A 27,402-nucleotide genomic window follows, 5' to 3' on the forward strand; every position below is an offset into this window, starting at 1 on the left:
CTTGCTAGTATGACTCCCCTGTGTATTTTAGAGTACACAAGCTATTATATACCACCATTCAGGCATTTTTAATATGCACAGTCAATTCTGAATGGCTTTTACATTACAGACTTCAAGCCACACACATATAAAATTGGATATGTAATTTTCCCTCCAATCTATGTAGTCTAATAGATTGGCTATTATTGGCCACTATTTGAAAACTGGGGATGCGAGTAATCCTACAGTTGGGTGGTGAGGATTAACAAGTAGTTGTTCAGAGCTTTAATAAGTAAAGCACTGTATAAGTGCTTAGTAATATTAGATCTGCCATATGGTTCTGATATAACCTATGTCATCATGCTTAAATTTTCAAGGAGTGACTTTAGATTTCTAAATTTTGGGGACCCCAAAATGACATCTCTAAAGGATCTGATTTCCAGCGAGTGCTTTAAGGCATCTCAAGTTGGCCACCCAAAATCACCAGTAACATTTTAAAATGTGGACCTAAATGCCATGATAAACTGAGCCGCATTAATGGATGAATGGTCAGCCCACTGCTACAACTTCAATACATTTATGTTGAACAGGTGTTTTTACACTCCCAAGGAACTTAACATGTGTCATCCTTACTGAATGTCTCAAAAAACATTCTCAAGGAGATTCCCAGAAATTAAAAAAATTGGAAGTTCATCTAAAAATAAACAAATTTCCCCCAATATAAAAGTAAGTACTGGGTATTAAGCCTCTCTCAGACTCATTTAAGCCTTTTATAAAGCTATATCTACAGAACACCCTTAAACATTCCAGTGTCTTAGATGGTTAAAATATGTTACTTCTCAGAGACTGAGGTAGCATTTATCCAACCAAAGGAAGAAAGGATTTATTGTTTAATTATTTATCTTTTAATTTAGCCTAGGTAGTCAGTGTGATGAAGGTCAGTCCTGGAACATCGCACTAAGAACCAAGAGATTGGGGGCCTACAAGAAAAAGCGAGCAAAACATAGGGTGTGCGCTGTGGGGGGTACACCTTCCTGCTGAACGTTGGTCTTATTCTCTTTGATATTTTGTGCTTTTTTTTTTTAAATTTTATTGAGCCTGAATATGAGAGGGCTTCTGCAAGGGGGGACAGGGGCATCCCAAGTGCAAATTTGCATAAAAAAGTGATCGGGCTTCATGAAGGAAAAATAGCTTTATCCAGTTGCTGAAACTAGCTAATGATTCTGCACATATAAGGCTTTTCATAACCAATACCTAACCGGAGTGCTTCGCAAGCAGCACCATCTAAAATGACTAAAATATTATTTTAAAAAGCTATTGTAAACAGATACCCTAATTCAGTAATAAAGCCTTAGCAGTCTACACAAACTAGTATTTAAAGACCAGACTCTAGTTGCTCTCTGACATGCAGGTGCACATCCACAGTTACTTTGAAATATCAGCTACTCTGTTATTTTTTCAAATGAATACAAAGCTAGCTTCATGGCCCTGGAGACTAACATACTCTATTTATCCACAGAATGGGTACAATTCAGACAATGACAATCTAAGCTTCTCCATGCTGCCCTGGCAAGGTACCTCAAGCATGTCCTGATGAGACCCATCTGTAGGTGCAAGGGGGTGTGTGAGAATTTAGACTCCCTGCCATTCAACCAATGCTGACTTTATTGGATCGATTGTTTGAGACCACTGACTATAAGGTGCTGTTGAAACATTTGTGACCCACAGCAGGATAGCTTTATAGTGGCTCTTCTTCTATTTGCCTGAAAGGACCTAGAGGGCTATTACAGGAAATTGTTCATCCACTGAGAAGGTTCTTATATTCTGTTCCCCATCCTGTTCAACATGGATACCCACTGGTTAGGGAGGTTAGTAACTAGACCCTGGATGAGGCACCTTCAGTGTGTTGGCAATATCCATCTCTACTGCTGATGCAGTGAAACAGATGACCATCTGTTTGAACAGAGCTAGCAGGCTAAAGCTCAATGAAGATGAGACATTGGGCTGGGAGAAGCAACTGCAGAAATTGACAAAACTACATCTTCACCCAAGTAAGGGTGCTGCCATTTGTGACACAAATTTGAAATGTAGGAAGTAGTTTACCCCAAAATCAGCTACTGCATACAAGGGTAGCAGTCTTAGCCAACAAACACTCCTTTTTATCTGAGTGTTGTGAGGCAACTATTCCTTTTGGACGCAGATCTTGCTGCACTTCTCCATGCCCCTGTCACTTCAAGATTAGGCAACTAATCCACTCTATGTCTTGAGACCACTCAGAAATTGAAGCTGGTGTAGAATGTGGCTGCCTATTTATTGAGAGCACATTCGATCTTGTGCTACAATCTCCATAGGTTACGCTGAGCTTCTGGGTGAAATCAAGTTGCTAGTTTTGACCTTTCAAAGCCTTAAATGCTTACCTAAGATTGCATCACTCCTATATTACTACAAATGAGATCACCAGAGGCACTCAAGTTTGAATCCTTTTATAAATAATGGGGGAGGGTTTTTTGTTGGTTTTTTTCCTGTGGGGGCCCATGGCTTTGGAATTTACTTCCCTCTTTGATCTGCCAGCATGTAGATTTATTAAATACTCAGACATGCTGCTAGGCCCAACTTTTCTCTCAGGTATTCAGGAAGAAGACTGACAAAGGGGGATTTTAAAAATATTTCTTTGGAGGTTTATTTTCTATTCAGAACACTGCAGGAATGGAGCTTTAACGCAGGATGAGACTAATTTTAAGGACTGTAAGGGCAACCAGACTATGTGATGGGTGCCTACTGCGTGTGGTTGTAAATATAACAAAAAGCCAGAGTGACAGTGCCAGCTTGTAAGGGTGGGGTTTGGTTCACATGGAAAGCTGCTCTTCACTAAGAAATGGACTGAGAATGTCACTGAATTAATTTGTAAAATAAGCATTGATGTGCACCTGGATTGATGTGCACCTGACAGTAGACTCATTCCCTAAATATTTAAATATTCTTTTTAATGCTTGCTACAGTATAAAATGTAGCTTAACACACTTTCTCTTTAAGCAAAAGAGCTGTAATCATGTTTGTTAACATTAGGCAACAACAGAATGATTTTAAGGAAACCTTTTGTAATACAAATAAATACATCAAACATGATGAGGAAATATATTAGAGAAAAAATTCACTGTTAGAGAAATCTATGTTTACCGCATAGTGGGTGACAAGAAACTGGTATCCTACTGATCTGAATTCGGACCTGTAATAAAAAGGTCAAAGAAGTGTATCTACAGTATACAAAGTAATTCAGCTATAAAGGTGTATTGGTGGTGGAGTTGTGTGTGGGTTTTTGCTTTGTTTTGCATTAGCTGATAAGTGGAAAAAGGGCAATATAAATAAGTCCTGAATGACTAGTAGATGAGTTGGCATCTCTGTAGATCTGATGCATTAAGAATACACACTCACGCCCAGCCGCAGCAGCAGATGTGCTGGTAGGAGAGGAAAGAGCATTGGATAACGATACGTGACTAGGGCTAGAAATATTGGTTACATCCTGGTTCTGGCTTGTGACGGAGGACTGTCTCCTTAGAGCCCCCTGAAAGGAAGTGCCACTCTTGAAAGTATTGACTACCTCGATCTGCAACGGAGGAAAGAATGAGACAAGTTGCTTAAGGAATGGACACAGGTGCACAACTGACAGGAATAATAATTAAAAAAAATACTCAACCATGCATGCAGTTTTACTTCCGTTGAATGAATCAAAGTCATGAGTGTTCCTTTTAACAAGTGGAAATAAATATGGCCAAATTCTTTCCTGGGGTAAACTGAAGCAGCTCCATGGAGGTCAGGGAAGCTGCACCAGTTTACACTAATGCAGGATTTGGACCATAATTTTTGAAATTTAAACCATCCTACATATATGTACACACCAATTGATATACACAGATGACACTGGTCAGTAACACTTAGTCCTGCCTTGAGTGAAGGAGACTGGACTAGATGACCTCTCGAGGTCCCTTCCAGTCCAATGATTTTATAATAATAATCTCCATCTTTTCTACTGAGAATAAATATTACTTGATTACTGCCATCTAGATTTTCTTCCAGAGGGGAAACAAAATTCAGTCACCCAACTCTCTAGTAAAAAGAAATACTAAAAACTATTCAAAATAAGAGGATTTGCTTTTTCAGTTTAGAAATTTCAAAGCTGCAAACATAGTAGCTCAATATAATTACAAGATGCTTTGATATTTATTCTGAATTGTATTATTATTATTATTATTAATGAAGGATCATATAAATTAGGCACAATTGTACAGAATTACTGTATTTTGTAATTGCTGATTAGAAAATAATTCTCTGAAGCAGAATGTTTTTATTTTTGGTGCAGAGCAGATAGGAACTACTCAGAAAATAAAGCTAAGTTGCTTTTGAACTACTAGGTACTTGTGTTTCAGATTGCAATGTTGTATTTTAAATTACAGGGAAATATAGACATGTTCCCATATGCCCTGCAATACTGCCTGTCAATATTACACATTGTAGGTTTTATGAATACTCTTATTGTTGGCCTCAGAGGACATGTTTAACATTTTATACAGTCGAATTTTCCTTTTCCCTCATGTTTTATATTAGAATACAACTGCTTTTAGATGAAATCTGGTGACAAATACAGTCTTGTACTTTGCAAGCATTTGTGTCATTAATATAGAGAAGTTTGCACTAAGGAACTTCCTAATTAGTTTAACCTACAAAAGAGTGAGCTCTGAGTTCAGAGGGTCTAAACTCCCTCTGACAGCTGATGATAATGAAGGATGAATATTAGAGACAAAGCCCTTTTAGGGATAATGCACCAAATTCTCCTTTCAGTTACACCAGTATAACCACAATGCAATGGGGTAGTATTAGTACACATGAAAAGAGAATTCATCCCATCACTTCTTTAAAGATGCTGTCATCCCTGGTTTTATATTCCTGAGTCTCCAATTTCTGGTGACTCCCAAAGCTAGAGTCATGACAGCTGCTCCCCCGCACACATTGGCATGTGTTTTGTCAGCCAGTTTTCAGAAAAAAGTGTTGTTGTTTTAAATCTCATTTTAACATGCAGCATTTTATTTTTGCCATTTGCTGATAAAATATCTACAAGATCATTTTAACCAAAAGTAACTCATTCTGATGTTCTTCTTCCTGTGCAGAGAGAACTCCATGATTTAAGTAAATCAATAAAACCATTGTAAAAACAGAATTATAAACAAAAAACTATTGTATTTTTTTCAGACCCAAAGAATAAACCCATTTTCACTTCGAAGAACAAAAAATATCATTGACACTGGAATCCTGATTTCTTGCATGGCCTAAGTAGGCCACACAACGAAGGGTATCATTATTCTAGCTCAGTAATATAAGTTGCTAGTAATAATGTCACCATTTGAAAACACATGGTCATAAAAGTGGACCTAAAATTGTAAAGAAAGCCCTGAGATATTACACCAATGAATATAACCATGCCTGCTCATCTACAATACGTTTCAGATTCCCCATCATTTAAAGAGTGAGGACGGAACTTCAAAACAGTACATCCAAAACCAAACAGCAAGCATTTTTCTTTTAACTGGAGAGAGCTAGATTAATCAGCCAGGATGGTAATGGTGCATGTTTACTGATTAGATATCTGCTATGAATCTGGATGCAACTCCTCGTTGTTTTTCAGAGTCAGAAGTATTAAAATGGTATGGTTAGTCTACAATACCAATTTTAGGAATATGCACATTGCTGCATATTTGCTGAAATAGTTTCACCCTCTTCTGCTCGCTTAGGGAGATAGTTGTTTATTTATGGTTTCTAGTGTCACTTTTTACAAGTGGTTTTGGGATGGACATTCCATAAATAAACATACAGATCTTACGTAATACAGAGGAATAAAGGTTTTTGGGGGAATATCATTGTGTTACAAGTGCAGCACAATATGCATTGAAAATTTCCATATGCAAATAACAACCAGTTGATATGGTCACTGACCCATTGTTTTCCCATATGAATCTGTGTAATAGAGCTAGCCAGGTGTTAGCGTGGAATTAAAATATATAAAATTTCTATTAGCTCTTAAAAACTCTGCATTAAGCAAACACAAATCAAGGCATTTTGCTGTGCATATTTGCTTCTGCAGGCAGATTCTGGATTGTAAGCCTAGCAAAGTTATAGAATAGGGCATCAGGTGAACCAGTAAGCGGAGAAGGGCTGTGAGTGAGTCATTAGCTACAGTACAGATTGGCATATGAAAACCAATCTATGGCTCAAAACAACATTAATCACACATTAAGGAACACTAAATTACTTACCTGAAATGTTCATTCTCCAAAGGCAGAATTAAATACAGATCCTGGCTTTCCATGTTGTAACCCAGGGTCATGGAGCACTCTCCAACAGAGACAATTCAAAAGGCTTTTAAGACTCCCTACTGACAGCACCAAGTGTATGCCATTGGGGAAGATATCAATGGTAAATTCTAAACCTTCAGACGCCAGTTTCTTTAAACATGCCTGCAATGAGCCTATATAATAAGCTGAAAAGAAGATCTCCAATATAAACACAGGTGGAAAGATGAGGGCAGATCTGTATTTAATATTGTCTCCAGAGAACAAGAATTACAGGTATGTAATTTGCTCTTTCTCCTAAGGAAAGTAACTAAATACAGATCTCTTTTTGTGGAATCTACCGACAGGAACATCTAACAGATGACTACCCCTGCAGAATTCCAAAGGCTGACAGACGTGGTCATGTCCTGCCTGAAGTCAATAAGGACTACATGAAATGCAAAACAGGGAGGAATTTGGTCCAGAATGCCTATGACAAAAAAGAGGAAACAACCAAGAATGGAAAGTTACTGTTAAAAAAGTTAGTATGTTTTCTATCAAGATGCAAAATACTCGACATTGTTAGAGCAAATGAAAACAGTAAAGAAGAGAAAGGTAAGCGTAAGTCACGTCACTTTTATATTGTCTTATTTTGTATCCATTCAGTGTTCTCTTTTTAAAACTGAAGTTGTCTTTGTGAGCTGCACACAATAAAAATATTAAAAAAGCATGTTGAAAGACTTCAACTCTGGAACAGCCCTCACAGGACTGATAAGCCAAGCTTTTGTGTTCTTATATTTACAATGGAGTACCTTTTCAGCATGGGGATTTAAGCTGGGATGCTGTCATGAATGTTAATGGGTCTCAGGTAGCTGCCTCTCTCTGCCAATCAGTGCGTATGGAATTTTGCATAATAAAAGAACATTTTGGCCTTTATGTAGGTACTTTAAGATAATTTCTCTGAGCCTAGCTACCATATCTTTTTACACAAAAGACTTCCCCATAGCTTTCCAGAGAGCTAAATAAATAACAAGGATAGTGTTTATATTGTACATCATTCCTAGAGACATCCACTGTCCAAATGTCAAAATAATAATAACAAAAAAGACAGCTAGGTAATCTAAAAGCTTTATTCTGCCTTGAATAAGAACAATCCTGTAGGTTCTACTCAAGTTAGGACCTTGTACATTTCTGAATTTCTAGTTTATGTTTGGTATAAAATGCTCTGATGGAATGACATAAGATGAGTTGGGCAAACTTATTTTGCTTAAATTTCAAAACCACTTGGAAAGTTTGACTTTCATGCTGCTGGATTTGCATTGGCCCAAGGAGAAACTGAAAAAAACCCCACACCCAGAAAATAAGAGAAGAAGTCTAATAAAAAATGATTATACATGTCTTATTCATATCTGTAATGGCATCTACTTGTTCCAAAATAAGCTTTTTCAAGGGTGGGTTGAACTCTCCTATCTTTAATGTGTAGCAGAGGATCCCCTCTAACTAGAAAAATTTGGATTTTTTTAATGTTTTATTTATTTATTCCTGCGGCAATCACCATAGCATATGAGCATTTTTACACTTGATTGACATTTAGTCTCAAAATGGCCTTGTTTGGAAGGAAAGTATTACTGTATCACCCCTAGAAAAATAAACACTGACTTGACTTATGAGACAGGAAAAAATGGTATAGACCCCAGCTTTGGGAATCTGAAAAATAGTTTTAGAGGTTTGGAAAACCTCAGAATCCACAATTTTTGTCCATCCTTAAGTGTGGAAGAACTACAGAAGAACTTTCTCATAAATTATGTTTTAATTATATTTTTTATCTGACTTGACCTGGATTTTCTACCCTGCAATTTGTCTGAAGACAGACTATTTTAGCTTTTAGGAGGTCATTAAGGCTGCTTCTGCTGTCTGATCAGTCCTGTTTTAACTACATCAGTTTGTCAGAATTAAGATTTCCTGCATTCACAAGAGTTGTAAAAGACTCTGCAAAAAATATTGCTGAATTATTGATATAGGTGAAAAAAACCTGTTTTTATGGAAGTTCATATTACTACCTTTTCTTTATGAAATCTTATGTAGCTACAGTGGGTCACTTTTAAGAGCTTATATGGTATTCATTGTATGATCCAACTACCCCATTAGGAGACTATATCCATTCACAGATAAGTGTACCAATACAAAGGCTAAAAAGCTTAGTGAACATAAGTAGTGAAGACAAGATCAAGTGCACATAGCCAGACTCCTTAACTTAGATTCTTCCTTTCTTTTAAAACAAATTATTTCAGATCTTTGCAAGTATGAACTAGAGATGCCCCTGATTTTTCAGCATGAAGAAGCAACAGTAAAATCGTTTCCCTTTTGCCCAGGTTTGAATGCTCTATTTTTAGAGAAAGAAATATCTTAGCACTGATGTCTCTAACATGAGTTTGGATGAATATTCTTTGAAGTGATGCAACAAAGATGTCTGACAGTTATCTGGAAAAAAATTTGGATTCATGGTGAACCTTCTTGGGACTTATAAAGCTTTGTTTGTGCATGTGATGTGATTACCTGTCCAGTAACGACTGAACAGAAAATAACCAAAACTTTAATTCACATTGAACACAGAACAAGTGTCAGATGGTGGAAAGTGGCCTAGTCCAGATTTGAACCAGCAATCTAGTGGTGAAAGATTCTACATCCAATTCCCAATCTCACTGCCATCCTCTTTATATATAAAAGGAGTAGATGCTCTACCTTCTTCTTCTGCATCTCCAGAAGTGCATTAGACATCGGAGGATTCCTGCAAATCCTCCAGCTCCACAAGGATGCTAGAGACATCCTCATCTTCTTCCATCAACTCTTCTTTAGATGGCTTCCTGGGAAATGCAGTACAAGTGTATGAATTCATTTGGATGGGGCACAAAAACTTGGTGCATCAAAATGCACCAAATTCAAGGTAATAGAGGCCAACAATGGGTCTTGCACTAATTTGACCTGCATAGTGAAATGAGAAACTCTCCAAGGGACATCTTGTGATTGCATTTTGAGCCCTTTTTAAAATGTGTTGGCCCGTTTCCTTTCTCCAATATCATTCCACAGATGTCAAATAAACGTGAAATCAGAGTCACTGAATAAACAAAATAAGGGGGAGGGAAAAAAATCACAAAAACCTACTGGTAGAAAAGGAAACAATATATCCTACCAAAGATAGTTCTACAACTAAGAATAGAAAAGATACAAAGTAGATGGGGGTTAGCAAGAAAACACAATTAATGTTTATTTTGTTTTAAATAGGGAACAAGAAGAATAATTTATCCATGGATTATGAAGGCAAAGATATACAGAACTACAAGATACCTCTCAAACTAGAAGGGGAACTGAAAGGGTTTAATTCGCTTTTTGTTGTTGTTTACACTCACCACAACCAGAAAGACATCCTGACAGAAATGCCAACAGACAACACTCCTCCTACAGCCACCAGGAAGAAAATAATGCAAGTTTAGAGAATAACTCTTGCAATCTATAGTTCTCACCTGGGCACACGTTTGTCACTCTTATCTGCAGGGTCCTTGTAACAGTTTGGATTTTCTCTCTTGACGAGTGCTCCTGAGTCAAGGTACTCTTGACACAGAATCCCAAGGCTGGGGATCTGTATTTAATTACTTATCTTGGGAGATCTGGGATTTAATCTGACCCTTAAATCTATGTAGCACCTTTATGCCACCTTTATTTTTCTGTTTTCCCACAACAGCAACACAATAGTGTCACTGCAGAGACCTGATGCACCAAACATTACTCCTTGCACCTACTAATTTCCTACTTCCTAAAAATTTAAAAAAAAAGATGTATCTTTCTTCAGAAAGGTTTGTTAATGTTTAAAATGGAAAAAGGGGAAAGCACTGTCATAACATAAAGCAAATATCTACATTTCAAAAAGCTCAACAAAAGCATCTCAGATGAAAATTCCATTTAAGACCCCTTAAACTAGAAAAAAGTGTTCTTAATTATTTGCATATTTCCCTTTAAAGCCCTGTATAAACTAACCAATCTGATATAATGGGGATCACATACTTGTCTTTTCAAAGCTGCTCTCTGTTGTTGCTGAGACTATGTTAACATGCTATTTTGTTGCAATGAAAATGGCCGTGTATGTTGTTAAGAAAAAAATATGGATCCTTACTTAAGACAAATGTTATTTACTTGTGGCCATGTTATTTAGTAAATTGATCTACTTTGCATATTTAGGGTGTCAGTATACATATAAACTTAATTTTCTCTATGTACAGAAGTAATTTTCATGTATATTTTTGCATATTTAGTGAAATATTACTAAAATATGTAAATGATATATTAAAGTTCATAAATAACAGTAAATAAACAAATACATCTCAACTTTTTGATGGATGTTTTAACTTCCTGTTACTTAAAATAAATACAGGATCACATTTTTTGTGAGTGACAGGCAAAGCTGTACATTCCAATTCAGCTAAAAATGCATGTCTGAATGTTCTGATGCAAAAAAGATTTTAAGGTTTTTGCTGAGCAGAAAGAGGATTTATTTTTTATCAGAATCAAACCTTGTACTTTACCAATGTCACAATCAATTTAAGTTGTTTTATTATTACAGAAGTAGAGGTCACAAACATAAATCCGAATCAGTGAAAAGCCTACATTTTCCAACAAAATAAAGCATTTTTTAAAAAAGAATTTGCATAACATTTTTGCTCACTAATATAACAGTTAAAATTCTAAAATAGGATTATTTTACTTTCTTTGTCAGTTGCTATACCTGTGAAATAGAAAATTCATATCAGCTCTCAGTCTTCAAGGAAACCCATTCTTAGGTCTCTAATTTTATTCATATATTACTGTTTTGCAACTAAACCGTTTTGAGTTTCTCTGATTTACTATTTTATGAATTCTTGATTAGGAAATGGAAATGTAGTTACTGGGGTACCTTCCTTTCCATCTCACACATTCTGTATATGGCTCTACTTTGTGATATTATCTTGTCTGAATGGAAAATCCAGTATATAGTTTTCCAGAGATTCTACATCTGTCCTTTTAACATACCTGAGTTTGGATTCTGTTGAGCCCTCTGAACCAGAGAATTTGTCCACGTCGAAGTTCTCTCTCTGCATGGTCAATTTCTTCAACATCTTCATTCATGTCTTCTTCAGGTACTTCCTCTTTTTCAGTGAGCCGCCCTGCTTCCTTTAAAAATTTTAGCCTACTTGTTGGGATGGTTGCAATGACCTGAAAAATCACGTAACAAAAGGGTACTGAAAATTTAAGCCATATTAATCAGTGATATTATTATAATCTACTCACTGCAATGAAAAATTTTTCAGTAAGACTTGTAAGACTCCTCTAGGAATGCCAGGTAAACATGTTTATAATAGTGCCTTATATTTATATAACTCCCTGTATATGGCTCCCTGCAGCACCAGTCATAGAAGCTCCAACCCCTCTGTTTCAGCTCCTTTAAAGAATACTTGAAAAGCTTGAAAATAAGTAATCCTACAGAGTTAAACGTCAAACCCATTTAGAATGAAAGTGCTTCAGTGTTTGTGCTCTGTTCCTGTTTCAGTAGGAGCTGATTAAGTCCTACAGGTTCAGATGCATGAAAAACAGGGCCTCCCTGAGAAGGGAAAAAAAATCATAACTAGGACAATCCTTTGCAGATGCCAAACTTTAGTCTAAAGGTGGGATGCCTTTGCTGTGGGAAGCTTTGGCAGCTGAGAAGGTTGCTGACTGGATGAAGAAGGGCATCTCAAGTTTGCGACCATGACCTCCCCATCCAGAGATCTGTTGCAGGGTCCAGTTCTTCTTTGCTGCTGGATCCTGGGACTCCAGACTCAGTTTCTGGGTACTGTGGCATGCAATGCTGCCAAGGACACATCAAACCACAGTGTATGCCTGGCTGAATAGATCTGAAAATGGAAAGTACCAAAGCCACACAACTGGACTTGTATAATCGTTCTTTAAAGGAAGGAAATTGCCAGAGGTCTGGGCACTTGAGAAATGGGATGAGGTAGACGCAAAGAGTAGTAGGAAGGTGGGGAATGGAACAAAATGTTTGTGGGGGTGCCCTCTGCAGGTTTGGGTGTGGCAGTGGTAGGGAGAGCTGGGATGGATATGGAATGGAGATGATGAATGCTTTCAGGAGGGACCTTGCTGGAGATGTTCCTGAACTGAATGATCTACAACTTTAAAGTCAGAGTTAAAAAAGAAACATGAGGTTGAACTTATTTCTTTTAGGAGTCAGTTTTCCAACCCCTGACTAGAAAAACTTGATCTCCCTAATTTCAAGCCCAGGTGAATGTTGCAGGTTTAAAAAGTTTGACATGAACTTGAAAATTAACAAAGTGGCTGTGAAACAGTGAGCACTCTGCAGCAGTGGGGAGAGAGAAAGTGAGTGATACGCAGGATCACTGAGATACTTACTGATTCATTTGGCCTCTCTAGGAGTTGAGCCACCATAACTTAACAGCTTTCAAAAAGTTACAGTACTCCTGTGCTAAATGGATTTTATGGGTTTCATTAAAACTGAAAAGGACGAAGTGATATTTGGCCTAGCAAGACTGCATCGCATGTATAGAGACAACACTACTGTATTCTGTAGTGACTCTGTATGATAGAGCGTACAGATACTTCAGGGCCCAGTGAGTGTCTCCTCTCAGCTGGGATGACACACTCTGCCCATGCTTTGTTTTATTTTTCACTTTGGCAGATACCCACTGAGCCAGCTCACCGCAGTGTCAGGTCCAGGCCAGTAGAGGTGGATTCAGGAAACAAATACCATTTCCCAGGAAACTATGAATTTAACAGTTAGAGCCAAGATTTTCAAAAGTAACTAGTGATTTTGGGAGCCCAACTTGAGACACCTTAAAGGGGCCAAACATTCAGAAAATGCAGAGCACTCACCTTTTGAAAGTAGGGCCCTTTCAAAGTGTCTCAAGTTGGTCTCCCAAAAACTGAAGCATTTGATCTAAACTCCCAAACCACAAATCCTGACTGGATGTGGTAGATACCTGGGGGCCGGGGGGAGTTCCTGAAGACTGGGGTGAAGCAAAGGGAAACACACGTGTTTTATGCTGAACCTGAATTAAACAGGGCAGGTGAGAACGGACTTCTCTAGGGGATGTGGTGAGAGCCAAAAAGCTTCCTATTAAAAGGTTGCAGGGAGAAAGGAGAAGCATTGTCACAGGTCAAAAGGGCTTGGTATCTATTAAATAAATTATGCATTCATTTTGTTTGTAATAGTCTGTTTACTGGTTGCCCAATAGCGCTGTTGTGTTTCAGCACTTGCTTTTTTTGTTTTCCCTTCACACATCTGACACAATAAACTGGTAGTCTGCTCAGCGAACAAATCAGTGGGCTAAAATCAGTACAGTTTTACGGATACTGAAGTTTTAACTCTACAGGTTTAAGTGCCTAGCCATTTATAGTGACCTCTGCAACCACTCTCAACTTTGAGTGTAAATCAGACAATTGTTAATCAATCTTCAAAGGGTTATGTTGTAATCTGTGTAACAGTGCACACAGAACAAAATACAGAAGCAACCCACTGCCCTCTTTTAAATGTTTTAAACCACAAATCAGAACTGAGTGGTTTAATAAATGGCATAATCACCACCACTTTTTTCCCAAAATGAAGATTTTCCAAGATGCTGAGGACAAGTCCTTTCTTAATAATTGCCATTCAACTGACATTCAGATTTTCCCAACAACTGTGATTCAGTGCCTCCTGGGGGTAATTTCATCAGCAAGATCAAGTAACGATGGCACCCAGCTATGATTGCCAGGAGGCATCTGCTGACACCAGATTGAGTTCTTTTCTTCAAAAATACTTGTGGCCACACTGCCCAAGGTGTCGTGCTTAATTTTTTTTTCAGAATATGGTAGTCATCCAACCCAGAAGGTCCATGTCCATGAAGACAGTTCAGCCAGAATCACTTTAATGGGTGTCACAATTAATTAACTAATTGCAGGGGCAATTTTCCTCTCTCTGCTGGAACTCATGCCCTTCTCTGGATAATGATAAGTCATCCCTGCCTATGATTTATTTTTATTCCAGGGACAGTAAGATACTCTTGGGGACTTTTGTTTGTTTGGGAGGAGGCGAGCTTTGGAATGCATCAGATTAAACCAACTGGCTGATATTTACAAAATATTTTTAGAAGGAAAATGCTCTTGCTTCTCCCTTCAAACACTATCTACAAATTACTTAGATTGGTGGTTGTCTATGCCATCACTTCCAGACAGCTAATCATAGAGTTAATTATTTTACCTCTAGATTTTTGCAGATGTTTGATGTACTCATCTACATATAATTCTATTAACTCTTGGCACCAAAGGTTGTAGCAGACCTTATCACTGGCACCTGGATTAAAATGCGTCATGAATTATCAGCTGTTCTGAACGCTCTGCAGAAAGCCGCCATCGTTCAGCTGCCAGTTTTCTTCCTCAGCAAGCTGAAGGGATGGGATGGAAAGTACAGGATCAAGGTCAGCAGTGAGCTACACTAAATGAGCTGGTGGATCTCAGTCTGATTCAGAGTAGAGAAGAGTCCATGTCACAAAACGTAATTGGCATTAATTGCAGCATTGCTAGCAATCTCAGCACAGAAAAAAAGTGGATAAGCATATGCACTGAACTATTCACCCACCTCCTAGTGCTTGTCATTTTGGAACATATTTAAGTGACATTAGTTGGGGACAACTCAGGGAAGCTTATATTACAACTGCCCTTACTACACTTTTCCTGTGACTAGAGGACTACAGTTCTAAGGGCTATAGATCTAGCATCTTTCACAAACAAATTCACTCAGGAAGTACTTAGTCATTGTATTACTGCACACTATTGGAGAAAAAGTCTGAAAATTAACAAAAAGTTTAAAGGAACAATAGTGGTACTGTACTGAAAAACCACGTATTTTTGAAAGGGTCGTTTATTTCCAGTGAAATGCCAAATCTGATAGAGATGGTTGAGCGGCAATGCTACACACCTTCTTATGAATCAAATTACTTTATGACAAAGTGTTCGCAAAACCAGACCTTCCATCCGTTCGTGAAAACATAATAAATGAGTAGAAAACTATACACTGCTACATGACACTTACCTGACCCCAGACGAGTTCTCCTAGTCCAATAAATACACACCACATCCACTGGTCAAGCTGTAGAGGAGAGCAGCTGAAAGGTTTCCCACCAAACTGCACAATTACTATCTGCAGAGGAAAAATGGGGGGGAGGAAGAAACACTTTATCTCTCTTCTGAAAATATATTTTCCCCACATTTACATGAGCTTTTGCTCTCTCTTTCGGTACACTTGTTTACATCTCACTTTGATTCAGCAAATACATTGCTGGTGGGACATTTAAGCACACTATACGCATTTGTTGTTTAGCAGATTTTAGCATGGGGCTGAAGTAGGGAGACCTACATTCTGCCACTTGACATCTTATGTGTCACTAGGTCCAAGTCAGCAAAAGAAGCCTCCATTCAAAATACTTTGGGACTCATTTTCAGAAGTGCTGAGCACCCAATCCCTTTTGTGGTCAATGAAGGCTTCAGATGGCAGGAGTTTAGGACCTCTGGAAAATCAGACTCAGGCTATTTTAAATAGGGTGCCCATAAACTGACATATCCTGAATTAGACACACAGGGAAAAGTATTATTTTAGTTTGGAATTTATAAAGTGGAAGAGACCTTTCTCCAGTGTCAACAGTTTAATCCATTGCTGTTATGGTTTAGATTAAATCCCAATCAATTACAGATCAGTCCTGAATAAATTCATTTATCTATACTCAAACTAGCCTAAAACCATATTAGTTATCCTACAAACTCCTCTAAACAAATGCAACTTGACATTCACATGTTTTATCAAATGACTGATCGAGTTCTAGATCATGTAATGTTAATTCTAGCATTTTTTCTTCAATATCTTTCCACTCAAACTGTCTTTTTAACAGCATCCTAGTGATAACGGATATGGTCTGAGGCTAAGGCGGCTGTAAATGAACACATTCAATAGTAATCTGTGAATGATTGATGGAAATGAAATCTAAGACGCAGTACCAATGGAATAAATTGGTAACACTGGACTGGATTAAGGTTTCTTGCATAATATATATTCAAATGTAAAACTAAGTCATTTATGAAAAAGAAATATTGACTTGCAGGAAAGATTGGCAAACATCTCACCATAACAAGATTTCAATTGTGCCATGTGAATGAAACAGAATAAACCAGTATCTAAATTGCATTTGAGGTAATGGGATGGAAACGTCTCACAGCACAGTGCTGACCAGGTTTATTCTGACTCATTTAGAAAAAAAATCTTAATTTTCATTAATATGCTACCTTACTAATAGCTTTGCTTGTTTTTAAGTCAGTGTATAATAGTCAGTGCTAGGTACCATAAAAATCTATAAACAAAGACTGTCCCTACACTTCAAAGAACTTACTTTCTTAAGTATAAAAAGAGACAATAGTTGGAACAGACACGGGGAGCACACTAAAAACAATAAGTCAAAACTGGGCAGCGGTCAGTGTCACCGATAAATACATACACTAGTATAGTAATGCCAATGACACTAGAATATGGGCCAACGCCCTTGCTTCTCCTCATCTCCCTTGGACCTATGTATAAAATAGCTGTTTCCCAGTGAATGGGGGAGAGGAGCTAGAAAGGGACAGTAGATTGAAAAATGTGGGGAGAGAGAAAGAGGAGAAACAAGCAGAGAGAAATCAGGAAACGGGAAGAACACAAGCATAGAAAATCTACAAACAGGATGCTCAGGAGTAGAGCTGGGTGAATTTTTTTTTTCAACAAAACTTCCCCCCCAAGACACACTAAAAAATGCCAATTGAGACGAACCAAAATATCTCACAAATTCACGTTGAATTCAGTGAATTGTTTCAGATTAAAAAAAAACCCCAAAAAATTCTGAAAAAAGTGAAACATTTTTTTAAATGAAAAGTTTTAATTATTTTATTCAAAACTTTTCCCTTACAATTTTACTTTTTAAAAGGTTGAAAAAATTCAAACAAAATTAAAGATTTCATTCAACTTGAAACAATTTTCTTTTTTAATTTTTGGTTTTACAAGTGAATCAAACATTAAATTATTCACATAGCTGCTCCCAGGAGTAGTAAAGCATTAAAAGGAGAAGACAGACAAGGTAGGGCTCTGAGCAGGGGAGATTTTAGGGGGAAAAAAAGAGTGCTGGACTGTAGATATGGTACTGAAAAAAATAGCACAAAGGGATAAGGCTGGGTGGAAGGGGATGCAAAGGTACTCGTGTGGTTTCCTTCCCTTTATCCTTTAAGGTAACATATTCCTTAGTTTATTCTGAAAGAGGAAAGGAATGATGTGGAAGGCAAAGGAGGGACATTGTTTGACTGAGGAGGGTGAAGAGGCTACCCCTTTTCTCCCTCCCCGAAGCTGCTCTAACTTTCACAGCTATGCCATCCTGACTTCCAGCAAACCTCTCCTTGTGACTTCTATCCCACTGTAGCTGGATTCCTCATTTTTCACTTTGAAAATTTGGTCACCCTGATGTTATATTTTTAGGACTACTGCACAGAAAATTGAAATACCAGATGCAGTTCCGCTGTACCCAGCAAACATAGCAAATACACAAGGAGCTATACAAGTTGTTTTGTTTAAATAAACCACCCATGAAATATAGATCAGGCTAGGGATTGGCTCTGTCACACCCATACCACATCCATCCACAGGGACAGGCTGAGGATTGCCTGGAGATGGCCACCATTTTCTTATAGAAAAAAATTGAACTCATAAAGCTGGGCTAGCAACAGACAGCCAATTAAGAACCAGTAAATATAATTCAGAGCTGCTTCAATAAGCTTCATTATGCAAAGTTATAACCCCCACACCCCAAAAAAACCTCATATAATCCCCTCTCTCCCCCTTGCAGAAGTGGACAAATTGGTTGAAGGAATAACCTGATATTACCTAAGGAAAGATTACCTGGCAGAAAGAGAGAGACTGAAAAGCAAGCAGAAGTCAGATTGACTATGCTCTGAACCTTCATTTTTCTCAAATACACAGCTCCCAGTGGCTTCAGTGGCAGTTGCATGTGAATTCAGAGAGCAGAAGTAGGCTCTTGGTTGTGTACAGAGACTAAGGTTTGTGTTTATTTTGGAAGAGTTTTTGTTGGTAGGTGGAGAGGATTGGGAGGAGTGGACAGAATCCATCACTCAGGTCTATGAATATCAACTCCCTTCTCCTCTTAGCCAAAAGCCAGGTATGGAAACACCGGGGAATGGAAAAGATCTTAAAGCCCTGTCCACGGCAAGGACTTTAGATTTGGTTGTGAATTAAAACCAAGTAGGCCCAGATTTGTAAGGGTATTTAGTGTTGCTCCACTCAGTGTTGCAAGGCCTAAGTGACTTAGGAGGCCTAAGTCTCATTTTCAATAACACATACTTAGGGCTAGACCCACAATGGGATTTAGGTGCCTAAACTGTCACTTTAGGCCCCTTCATCCAAAGTTTAGATTCTCAAAACCCCTGCTCAGCAGCTGCCTAAAGTCCATAGGCAACTCAGTGTTTCCTGGAGAAGTCCCTGTGGTACCTACATGTCTGTTGATGGGCAAGCCTAGTCCTGATGCACAACTCCTCACACGTGCCTATGTCCCAGTAGGATTCACAACCTAGGCTTTCTCCCACCTATCTCACCTGCTGGGCCCAATCTGGAAGGCATGCTCAGAGGCCTGCCCAAAACACAGCTGGTGTGGTGCTGCTGCCCCGCTTTTGCTCAAGAGCAAAATACTCCAAATGGTTAGAGCATTCACCCAAGATGTAGGAGACCTGGGTTCAATTCCCTTCTCTAACTGATGTGGAGCAGGGACTTGAAGCCAGGTCTCCCACTTGCCAGGAGAGGGACCTAAACATCCCCAATCTCACATGCTCTCTGGCCCATTGCATATTCAATTATTTTTATAAAAGTGGAAATACTTCAACAGGAGAAATTAAGAGAGACCTAAAATACTTCACAGCCCAGGGGTTAGGGAGATCTCTGGGAATACAGGGGATTAGGTGCTTAAATATCTTTAAATAGCGAGCCCTTAGTGACTTTGTGGAGCTGCAGCATTCCCCACAAAGGGCTTACCAGGTGATGTTTGGCCTAGGACTGTACAGAGGAATGGATGATGTGGGACTAAAAGAATGACACCAGGGGAAAGAGAAGCTTTCTGCAGTGATAGCCAAATCTATTTCATGCTGGGCTATTAGTGAAGAATACTCTAGGGATATCTGATGGACCTCTGGATCCCAGCTGCCATGAAGGAAGTGGGTCAGTGCTTGTGCCCATTATTAACAAACCAACTTGTTCATCCCTACTACGGACAATAGTAGTAAAAAAGGGTAAAAAGTTATTTGCTACCATTGGTTAATGATAATATTACTTATAATCGCTATGGAAAATAATGAGACTTCTTGTTTCAGCAAATCAGTTACTCATTGTGATTAACCATACTTCTTATAAATCTTAACCATAAGTGCTCTTGTGAAAAAGTAACATACTGTACTCTCCTTAGCTTGCTTTTACTAGGTTTGTAAATATTAAGTGTTCTAAATTACCATTACTGATAGAAGCAGTATTTTGATTAAAGCAGAATAGGTCTGATACAGGATGAATGAGCATTTGGATTGATAAGAGACAACCATGGCCACAAAAGCATTTGGTTTTCCAAAGAACAAAGACAGAAAAATTGTACATTTCTAATGAATAGTTGCTATTTCTTGCACGAATGATTACCTGTACAGCAAATGTACCCAGTACAATAGTGCAAAATATAGGGTTTCTAAAAATGCCATCAAAAACATTCCTCTCGCCGTGGATTTTGCGTGCGTTGATTTCATTGAATAGCTGCATCATGACGAAGGTATTGAAGATAATGGTGTAGTGCTCAGAAGGAGGAGAGTGGAGTGGTGCATTCCGACCACTGTCAATCTTAAACATTTTTTCACCTTAATGCAAAAAAGAATAAAAAAGTTTGTTTCTGCTATCAAAAATTCAGCCTTGAGTTTGTGTTGTATTCCCATTCCCTCTCATGGGCTGCCTCCTCGGTCTTGTGTTGTTTTGTTTTGTTATTTTTTAGCAGCATTGCTTCCACAATTACTACAAGCAGGCATAGTTCACAACTCAGTTAGCAAAGAAATAAAGAATTCCCACTGTGAAGCTTCAAAATGTTGACTATAATCCAGTGACTCAATGTACCAGCTCAAATGATTTTCGGTAGGGTTTTTTCTCCCACCAGGTGAATGACTCTAAAGAGTCATTTCTTTCATCTCATTTAGTCAGAGCTGGAGACTTGTTGACACTGCATTTGCCATTTCTAAAATAATTAGCAGCAACCATCCTTCAACAGTCTCTGCATATTACCTCCTAGTATGCCATATTCTTGACAAGTAGTCAAGGATATTAACTAAAAAGAACAGCAGCTAACACCACCACCACCACATTTTAAAATGATTTGTTTTTGTCCAAGCACCTAATAGGAGATCAGACTATTATTTAGATAACTGAGAATTGACTGTCAATATTAAAAAAGGCAACATTTTGTACAGTATGAACAGTAATTGTAGAGGTTACATAACACTTGGAAATACATCTACACACAGGGCCACTTTACTTATTCACTATACGTATTCATATCACAATTCTTAACACACATATACCTTTATATAAAAAGAGACCCTTAGAATAAGGGCAGAACATTAATCTGTATGAGTAAAGAACAAAGATAACATAAATGTAAAGGGGAACTTTTGCTTTGCAGCAAACTTTAACAAACGTTTGTTTATACCGAACATCATTTACTTGGACAATATTTTTCTGGGCTCCCAGTGGTGTTACTGTTTGAATGAGGGGCTTCCACCTCACAAACAGTTATAGCTCTGAGAGAACTGCAGTAAGATCGTATTCTACCAGTAGAGTCATCAGAGAACTGAACTTTGCCTTTGATGTTTGAGCAGCTCCAGTGAAAATCTATGGGAACTGTGCACATGCATCCAAAGGAAGACTTTGGACTACAGTTTTTTGACATACAAAAGTTGTGATTATATAAATGTAGCATTATAACTTAACTACAGGTGTGAAGCTGAAGATAGAGCTGAGACTTTTAAACACAGATTACAGGATATGTATAATCATTACCAAAGACTTCAAACCAAATAATGAAGACCATTATGAAAGGCAAATGGATTTATGCTTAAATCTGATTGAATTTTTTCCTTGACACGATTATCCATAATTAAATCTTCAAAAATTCCATTTCACTGCATTACTTCATTCCAAAAACAGGATCTACTGCTACCATGGAATAGAAGTAGATAAGGCTGCACCTAAGTTTCCATTGCCCACTCTTCTCTCAAGGCCATTAGAAACATACCCGTTTTAAAATTTGGTAGGTCAGGCCTGGGACCAAGATACAATTTTTCTATGCAGCAGTTTAAGTGAACAGGACAATGGCTTCTAGATTTATGACACTCGAAAAATAGAGGCAATCAGCATCCATAGAATCACAGAATCATAGAATATCAGGGTTGGAAGGGACCTCAGGAGGTCATCTAGTCCAACCCCCTGCTCAAAGCAGGACCAATCCCCAATCAAATCATCCCAGCCAAGGCTTTGTCAAGCCTGACCTTAAAAACTTCCAAGGAAGGAGATTCTACCACCTCCCTAGGTAACGCATTCCAGTGTTTCACCACCCTCCTAGTGAAAAAGTTTTTCCTAATATCCAAACACACTTGTAACATTTTTATTGCCAACTTATAGCAGAAATGGGAAAGGAGGAGGAGAGAGAGAATGAATTTCATTTGCTGAACTCTTGTACAAAAGATTGTTGATCAGAGTCCCGTTTAAACAGTTAACTTATGAATCTGGAACTGTGGATTACTGGCCTTGGGAAACTTAGCATAGCACATCAAATGATTCCTAAGATTTCACTAAAAAAAAAAAGTATCTATCCCTTTTCCTTACTGAGGCATTCCTCAAATTGCTAACCTGATTGCTAGGAAGCCTATTGGAAAAGAAAGAAGCACATTTTCTTTTTACCATGTAGGATACAGCTGAACCTCCTGAAGCTCACAAGGGAGGCTGCTGCTGCATTTCCTAAGGCTCTCAGGAAATGGGGTGGGCTGTATGCCTCCTCAGAAATATGAAGGGAGCTGGGGAGCCCCCTGAGGCTCACTATGTGTGGGGGGCAAAGGTTCTTCTCTCCTGCAGGCCTTCAAGAGGGGTCCTTCTCAGCCTTGGGAAGCTCACTGGAGGGCCACCTGTAGCTCCCACAAAGCGTACAGGATATTAGACTTTCAGATGCACCAATTATGAAGGCTCATGTGCAGAGTTTAGATAGTCATAGGCTGACAAGCTTATTGGGCTTTCTAGGGGCCACCAGAATCCTCCTGCAAACAGTAGGTACTAGCTGGGGGAGATCTCCTCTTCCCACCCCAACCTCAGAAACTTAGGCTCATTATAGGCCCCTCCTTTGCTTTAATAGGCTTGTCAGCCCACCTAGCATCCAAAATAGGCTCATAGCTGCAGGGAGGAGCCTGGCCCTCCTAAGGCTTGTACATACATGAATGTACATTCATGACAACTTACTAGGGAGTGTATTACATAGCCTGTAAGATATATACTTCAGGTCATCAACAAATGCCAATTTAACATCAGTTAAGAATTAGATAAGCTCATGGAGGATAGGTCCATCAATGGCTATTAGCCAAGACAGTCAGAGATACAACACCATGCTCTGAGTGTCCCTAAGTCTCTAACTGCCAGATGCTGGGAGTGAACGACAGGGGATGGGTCACTCAATTGCTCTGTTCTGTTCTTTCCCTTTGAAGCATCTGACATTGGCCACTGTCAGAAGACAGGACACTGGGCTAGATGGACCACTGTTCTGATCCAGTACGGCTGTTCTTATGACATATTGTCATGAATACAGTACATTAGCCCCAAGTGCTAATTATTACCATCAGCCCCTTGAGCAAATGCACTAATTGACATAGAGCAAGAGTGGCTATTATTCTTCCTGGGTTATTCCTTGCAATGAGAAACAGTCCTTTTCTCCCCTATATCTCAATGTCCCCAAAGACCCCATTATAGAAGAAAAGCATTCATCATCAATAAAGCCTGAATTAGTGTAAGACCATGAGTAGAGGGCTGAAATAATAAATTAGCCAATTTTTTTTTCCTTTCAGCAGTCACAGGTATTAAATCCCAGAATGGAGTCTATTGTCTGGACTAAATAGATTCTAATTACTAGCTTGTTTGTCTAGATTATCCAGAAGATAGTATTTATCATGGAAGAATACTGAACAATATTATTAGTTCCCAAATTGAAGTGGCTTTTTGTACTAGCATAACTTGAATCTGTATATTTCAGATTCAACACAAATAAAATATTAAGTTTCCTAGTGAAGAGGACAAGGCTTGAAATTTGAGCTTAGAAACAGACTGACCAGTTTGGTTAACACCCATACTGACCTAAACCTTTGCCAATGCCTTGAACCTACACTTTTCTTAATATTCCAAAAAGCTAGATTAAGCATATCCCACATTTTTACCAAGAAGATATGAAAGGTTCCAGAATGATCCCCTACATCCCGTCACCCTCCAATTGGGGCTGTTCCATCTCCCCTTATGTCTTTTGGTCTGGGGCATGTCTCAGGTGAGCCTTGACTAAAGCTTAATGCAAATGTTTGGTACTTTGGAATACGCAGTACATTTTGTGGCACATAGCTAGAGATCAGGCCACTTGTGAATGAAGCAGCAGCAAGCTACAGCAGAGACCTAAAGTGAACAAAAATATGTTTTGTTTATCTTACCAATGAAGAGAAGCGTAAAAATGAGAGTGAGCTGGTAGACAGCATGGCCCAGAATGTTCTTCATCATGGTACGTGATATAAGAGGTTTGTTTCTGCCATATGGTCTCCTTAGCAGTAGAGACTCTGTAGGGGGTTCAGTGGCCAGAGCAAGAGAAGCAAAGGTGTCCATAATTAGATTGACCCACAGCATCTGCACAGCTTTCAGTGGAGAGTCCTTAAGAGACAAAATAAAATATAATGTGTTGCTTTGTTTTGGCTTGCTAAAATGATCACTGTCTCCACCATTTCTTCCCTTCACACTCAATGTCTTATTGTGCTATTGCAAGGTAGTAGCAGCAAAAAGGGTACAGAGCTGAGCAAAGATGAACGATCAGATTTATCTCCAATCATTTCAGCCAGCAGCATTTGCATCCACGCACCTTATTTAGCATCACACTAATCCCATCTAAATAATTTAATTATACAATGTACCATAGAGCGTTACCCCATGGATTGTTTTTAAATGTTCTAGAAGTCAGGTTTGGGTGACTAAATATGAAAGACTATAAAAAATATGTTTTCCAAGGGCTGGGACAGAAAAAACTATATTAAAACTTAATTTAAAATATCAAGTAGAATGTAAATTTATATCTAAATTGTGTCTATAATTTGCTGTAGTACACACATTGTGTTGCCTGGAATTGATCAAAATCTTGGAACAATTCAATGTGAGATTTCGATAAAATAAACTTACAAAATTTGAATTTCTTTTTAAACACAGAAATAAACTACGTTATACAGCTCAGATGTGGACTGAATGTACTCAAAATCCTGTTAAAATCAAGTAGGGAATGAGAAGACTGATTCATCTACTAAACCATAGGAAGAGTCATTAGGAACTATGAAGCAGAATGTTCATGCTCTTCATCAAAAAATATTCACTGGACACCCAAACATCAATATTGCTACCAAAGTGTTAATAGATTTTGGTAGGATTAGGTATTTATTTTCCAAACTAGATTAGCAACCACTAGAAGGAGCTATTTGCTCATTTAATCCAAGACGGAGACAACCTAAGGTCACACCATACAGGGCCTTAGATCACATTACAAACAAACAAACAAAAAACCTAATACAGATCTCAGGTGAAAAGTAAATGACAAATAGAAATATATATTAAATTGCGGTTTGGCTGATGGTCCGTTCTCAGTAACTATACCTCACTGGACTAATAGTAATGACATGTAATTGTGTTTGCTTCTAAGAGCCATAGCAAGGAAGAAAGAGGTAGAATTTTTTTCTTTCAACACATATGAATAATTCTAGTTCCTGTGCCTTTAGTGTGAATCTGAAATAGACAGCATTAGTGAAATCTATTTTCAGACTCAGAGAGAGAGAGAGAATTCTCAAAAATGATATGAGATAGCACTCTGACATTTTATCACATAACAGGGATAACTTACAGCAGGGGTTCTCAAACGGGGGGTTGTGACGTCTTAAGGGGTCACAAGGTTATTACGTGGGGGGTCGTGAGCTGTCAGCCTCTACCCCCAAGCCCCGCTTCACCTCCAGCATTTATAATAGTGTTAATTATTTTTAAATTTTTTAATTTATAAGAGGGGGTTGCACTCAGAGGCTTGCTGTGTGAAAGGGGTCACCAGTACAAAAATATGAGAACCACTGACTTACAGTGTGAAACTTTGAAGATCACAGTATTGTTGTTATGCACCATATATTTTCTACCATGGTGCATAGGTGAGGCAAAGGAATGTCAGAATAATTTACAGACCAAAATAAATACCATTAAAAACACTTGTTTGAAGCCTGCACTTTTCTTCAGAGATGTAAATGTTTATTTTTAATGAAGCCTTCTCGAGCTTTTATATCAGTTTCAATACCAAGGACCAATTGCTGTTTGTCCTTGGTATTGGAGACAAACTGTAAATGTTTGGTCTCTGTGGTGGCTTGAAATTACAGTCTTGATCTCACTAGGGACACAATAAGTTGATTTTCCTGCAAATAAAGAAACTTGTATTCAAAAAACAATGTTCGGGTTTGGCCTACTTGTGGGGGAAGAGGGGGAGAGGCAATCTACTGCTTTGGCAGAAGTTGGGCATGCTAGGGAGCAGAGAAGCATTAGCTAAGTAAGATTAGTCAAGATTCTTGACTTCCTGGCCATGGACAGCATTAACTGGGCTTATCAGGAGGAGAAATCAGTTCAGCCATTTGATATGCAGCTCCAGCAAAAGGAAGTGCCTGTATTTGTAGGGATGGGGGGGAAAGTTAAACAAAGGATAAGCAGGATTAACTAGGTCCCAGATTTTGTGGTTTTACCAACATGGAAAGGCCCAAAGCAGTGGTGACCTTATGCTAAGGGTTTCACCGTCATGGCTTACAGACTCCTAGTGCTGAGGTACCTAATATACATAGAAAGGGGAAAACACAATCAGGTTTTTAATGAAGAATTTGCCTCATCCTATTTTCACATTTTGTATGGTTAACACAAGTGCTGCACAGACATTTTCTGTTTGGAGACAACTTTAGAAGCTAGAATTGCTGCCTCAAGTGTTCATCCCCACATCAACGAAAATGGCATCTGTACATTATTTGTAATAAACCATCATGTGGGCACTCACTAAGGCCTCAGATATTCCTGTGAATAATGTTACAGCCAGTTTCTCTCTTTGACGCATCTTCACACAAGTGTAGCCAGCAGCAGTCAGCTTGGGCAGCAGCACAGTCTCACCAGTTCTCTGTGCCAATCGCCCCGAGTTCCTAAGGTGCCTCTAATAATTACCAATGTGCTGCACAGCTCAGTCAAGCGTAAAACCTCGTTCTAAGCCCAAGCCCAAACATTAACACATGTTAGTTTGAGCAACCAGTGTAATGAAATTTCCACTGCAACTCTACTGGTTTCTGATTAGTGGAAACTAAGGAAAATGCCTATCAGACATGGAGTTTAGTCTTCCATCATAGTTTTTAGTCTTGTGCTGACTGTATGCAGCACAAGAACTGGTAAGTGGGATGCAAGCTGAATGTTCTTTTGGCACTCTCTGGCCACTGACTAAATGGCCAAAGAATCCTTTGATCTGGTAGGCAAAGTTCAAAATAATACATCATCATGTAGCCTCCAACGACTTTTGGGAGGAAAGATGTTAATCTGAGATCACCACTTATTTGTCAAGTTCTTTTCCATTTGACCTTGGAAAAGGTTAATATTTGCCTAAAGGTAAAAGTCCCTCATATCAAATGATGCTACACTTTATCT

General features: G+C 38.5%; 1 protein-coding gene across 17 annotated transcripts in view; it reads right to left on the reverse strand.

Moving 5' to 3' along the window:
• Positions 1–27,402, reverse strand: part of ATP2B2 (ATPase plasma membrane Ca2+ transporting 2) — a 708,548-nt gene that overhangs the window by 12,318 nt on the left and 668,828 nt on the right. For 9 of the 17 annotated variants that reach the window (XM_043550962.1, XM_043550952.1, XM_043550956.1 and 6 more), the window contains 4 exons: positions 24,156–24,369; positions 20,080–20,291; positions 15,412–15,519; positions 11,361–11,543 (listed from right to left, as the gene is read on the reverse strand). In XM_043550962.1, coding sequence (XP_043406897.1) covers positions 11,361–11,543; positions 15,412–15,519; positions 20,080–20,291; positions 24,156–24,369 — 717 coding nt within the window. Of the gene's footprint in view, positions 1–3,411; positions 3,584–11,360; positions 11,544–15,411; positions 15,520–20,079; positions 20,292–24,155; positions 24,370–27,402 lie in introns of all 17 variants that reach the window. The other 8 variants (XM_043550959.1, XM_043550958.1, XM_043550960.1 and 5 more) reach the window with 4 other exon arrangements.

This window comes from Chelonia mydas, chromosome 7 (genome assembly GCF_015237465.2).
Source record: "Chelonia mydas isolate rCheMyd1 chromosome 7, rCheMyd1.pri.v2, whole genome shotgun sequence".
Lineage (NCBI taxonomy): Eukaryota > Metazoa > Chordata > Testudines > Cheloniidae > Chelonia > Chelonia mydas.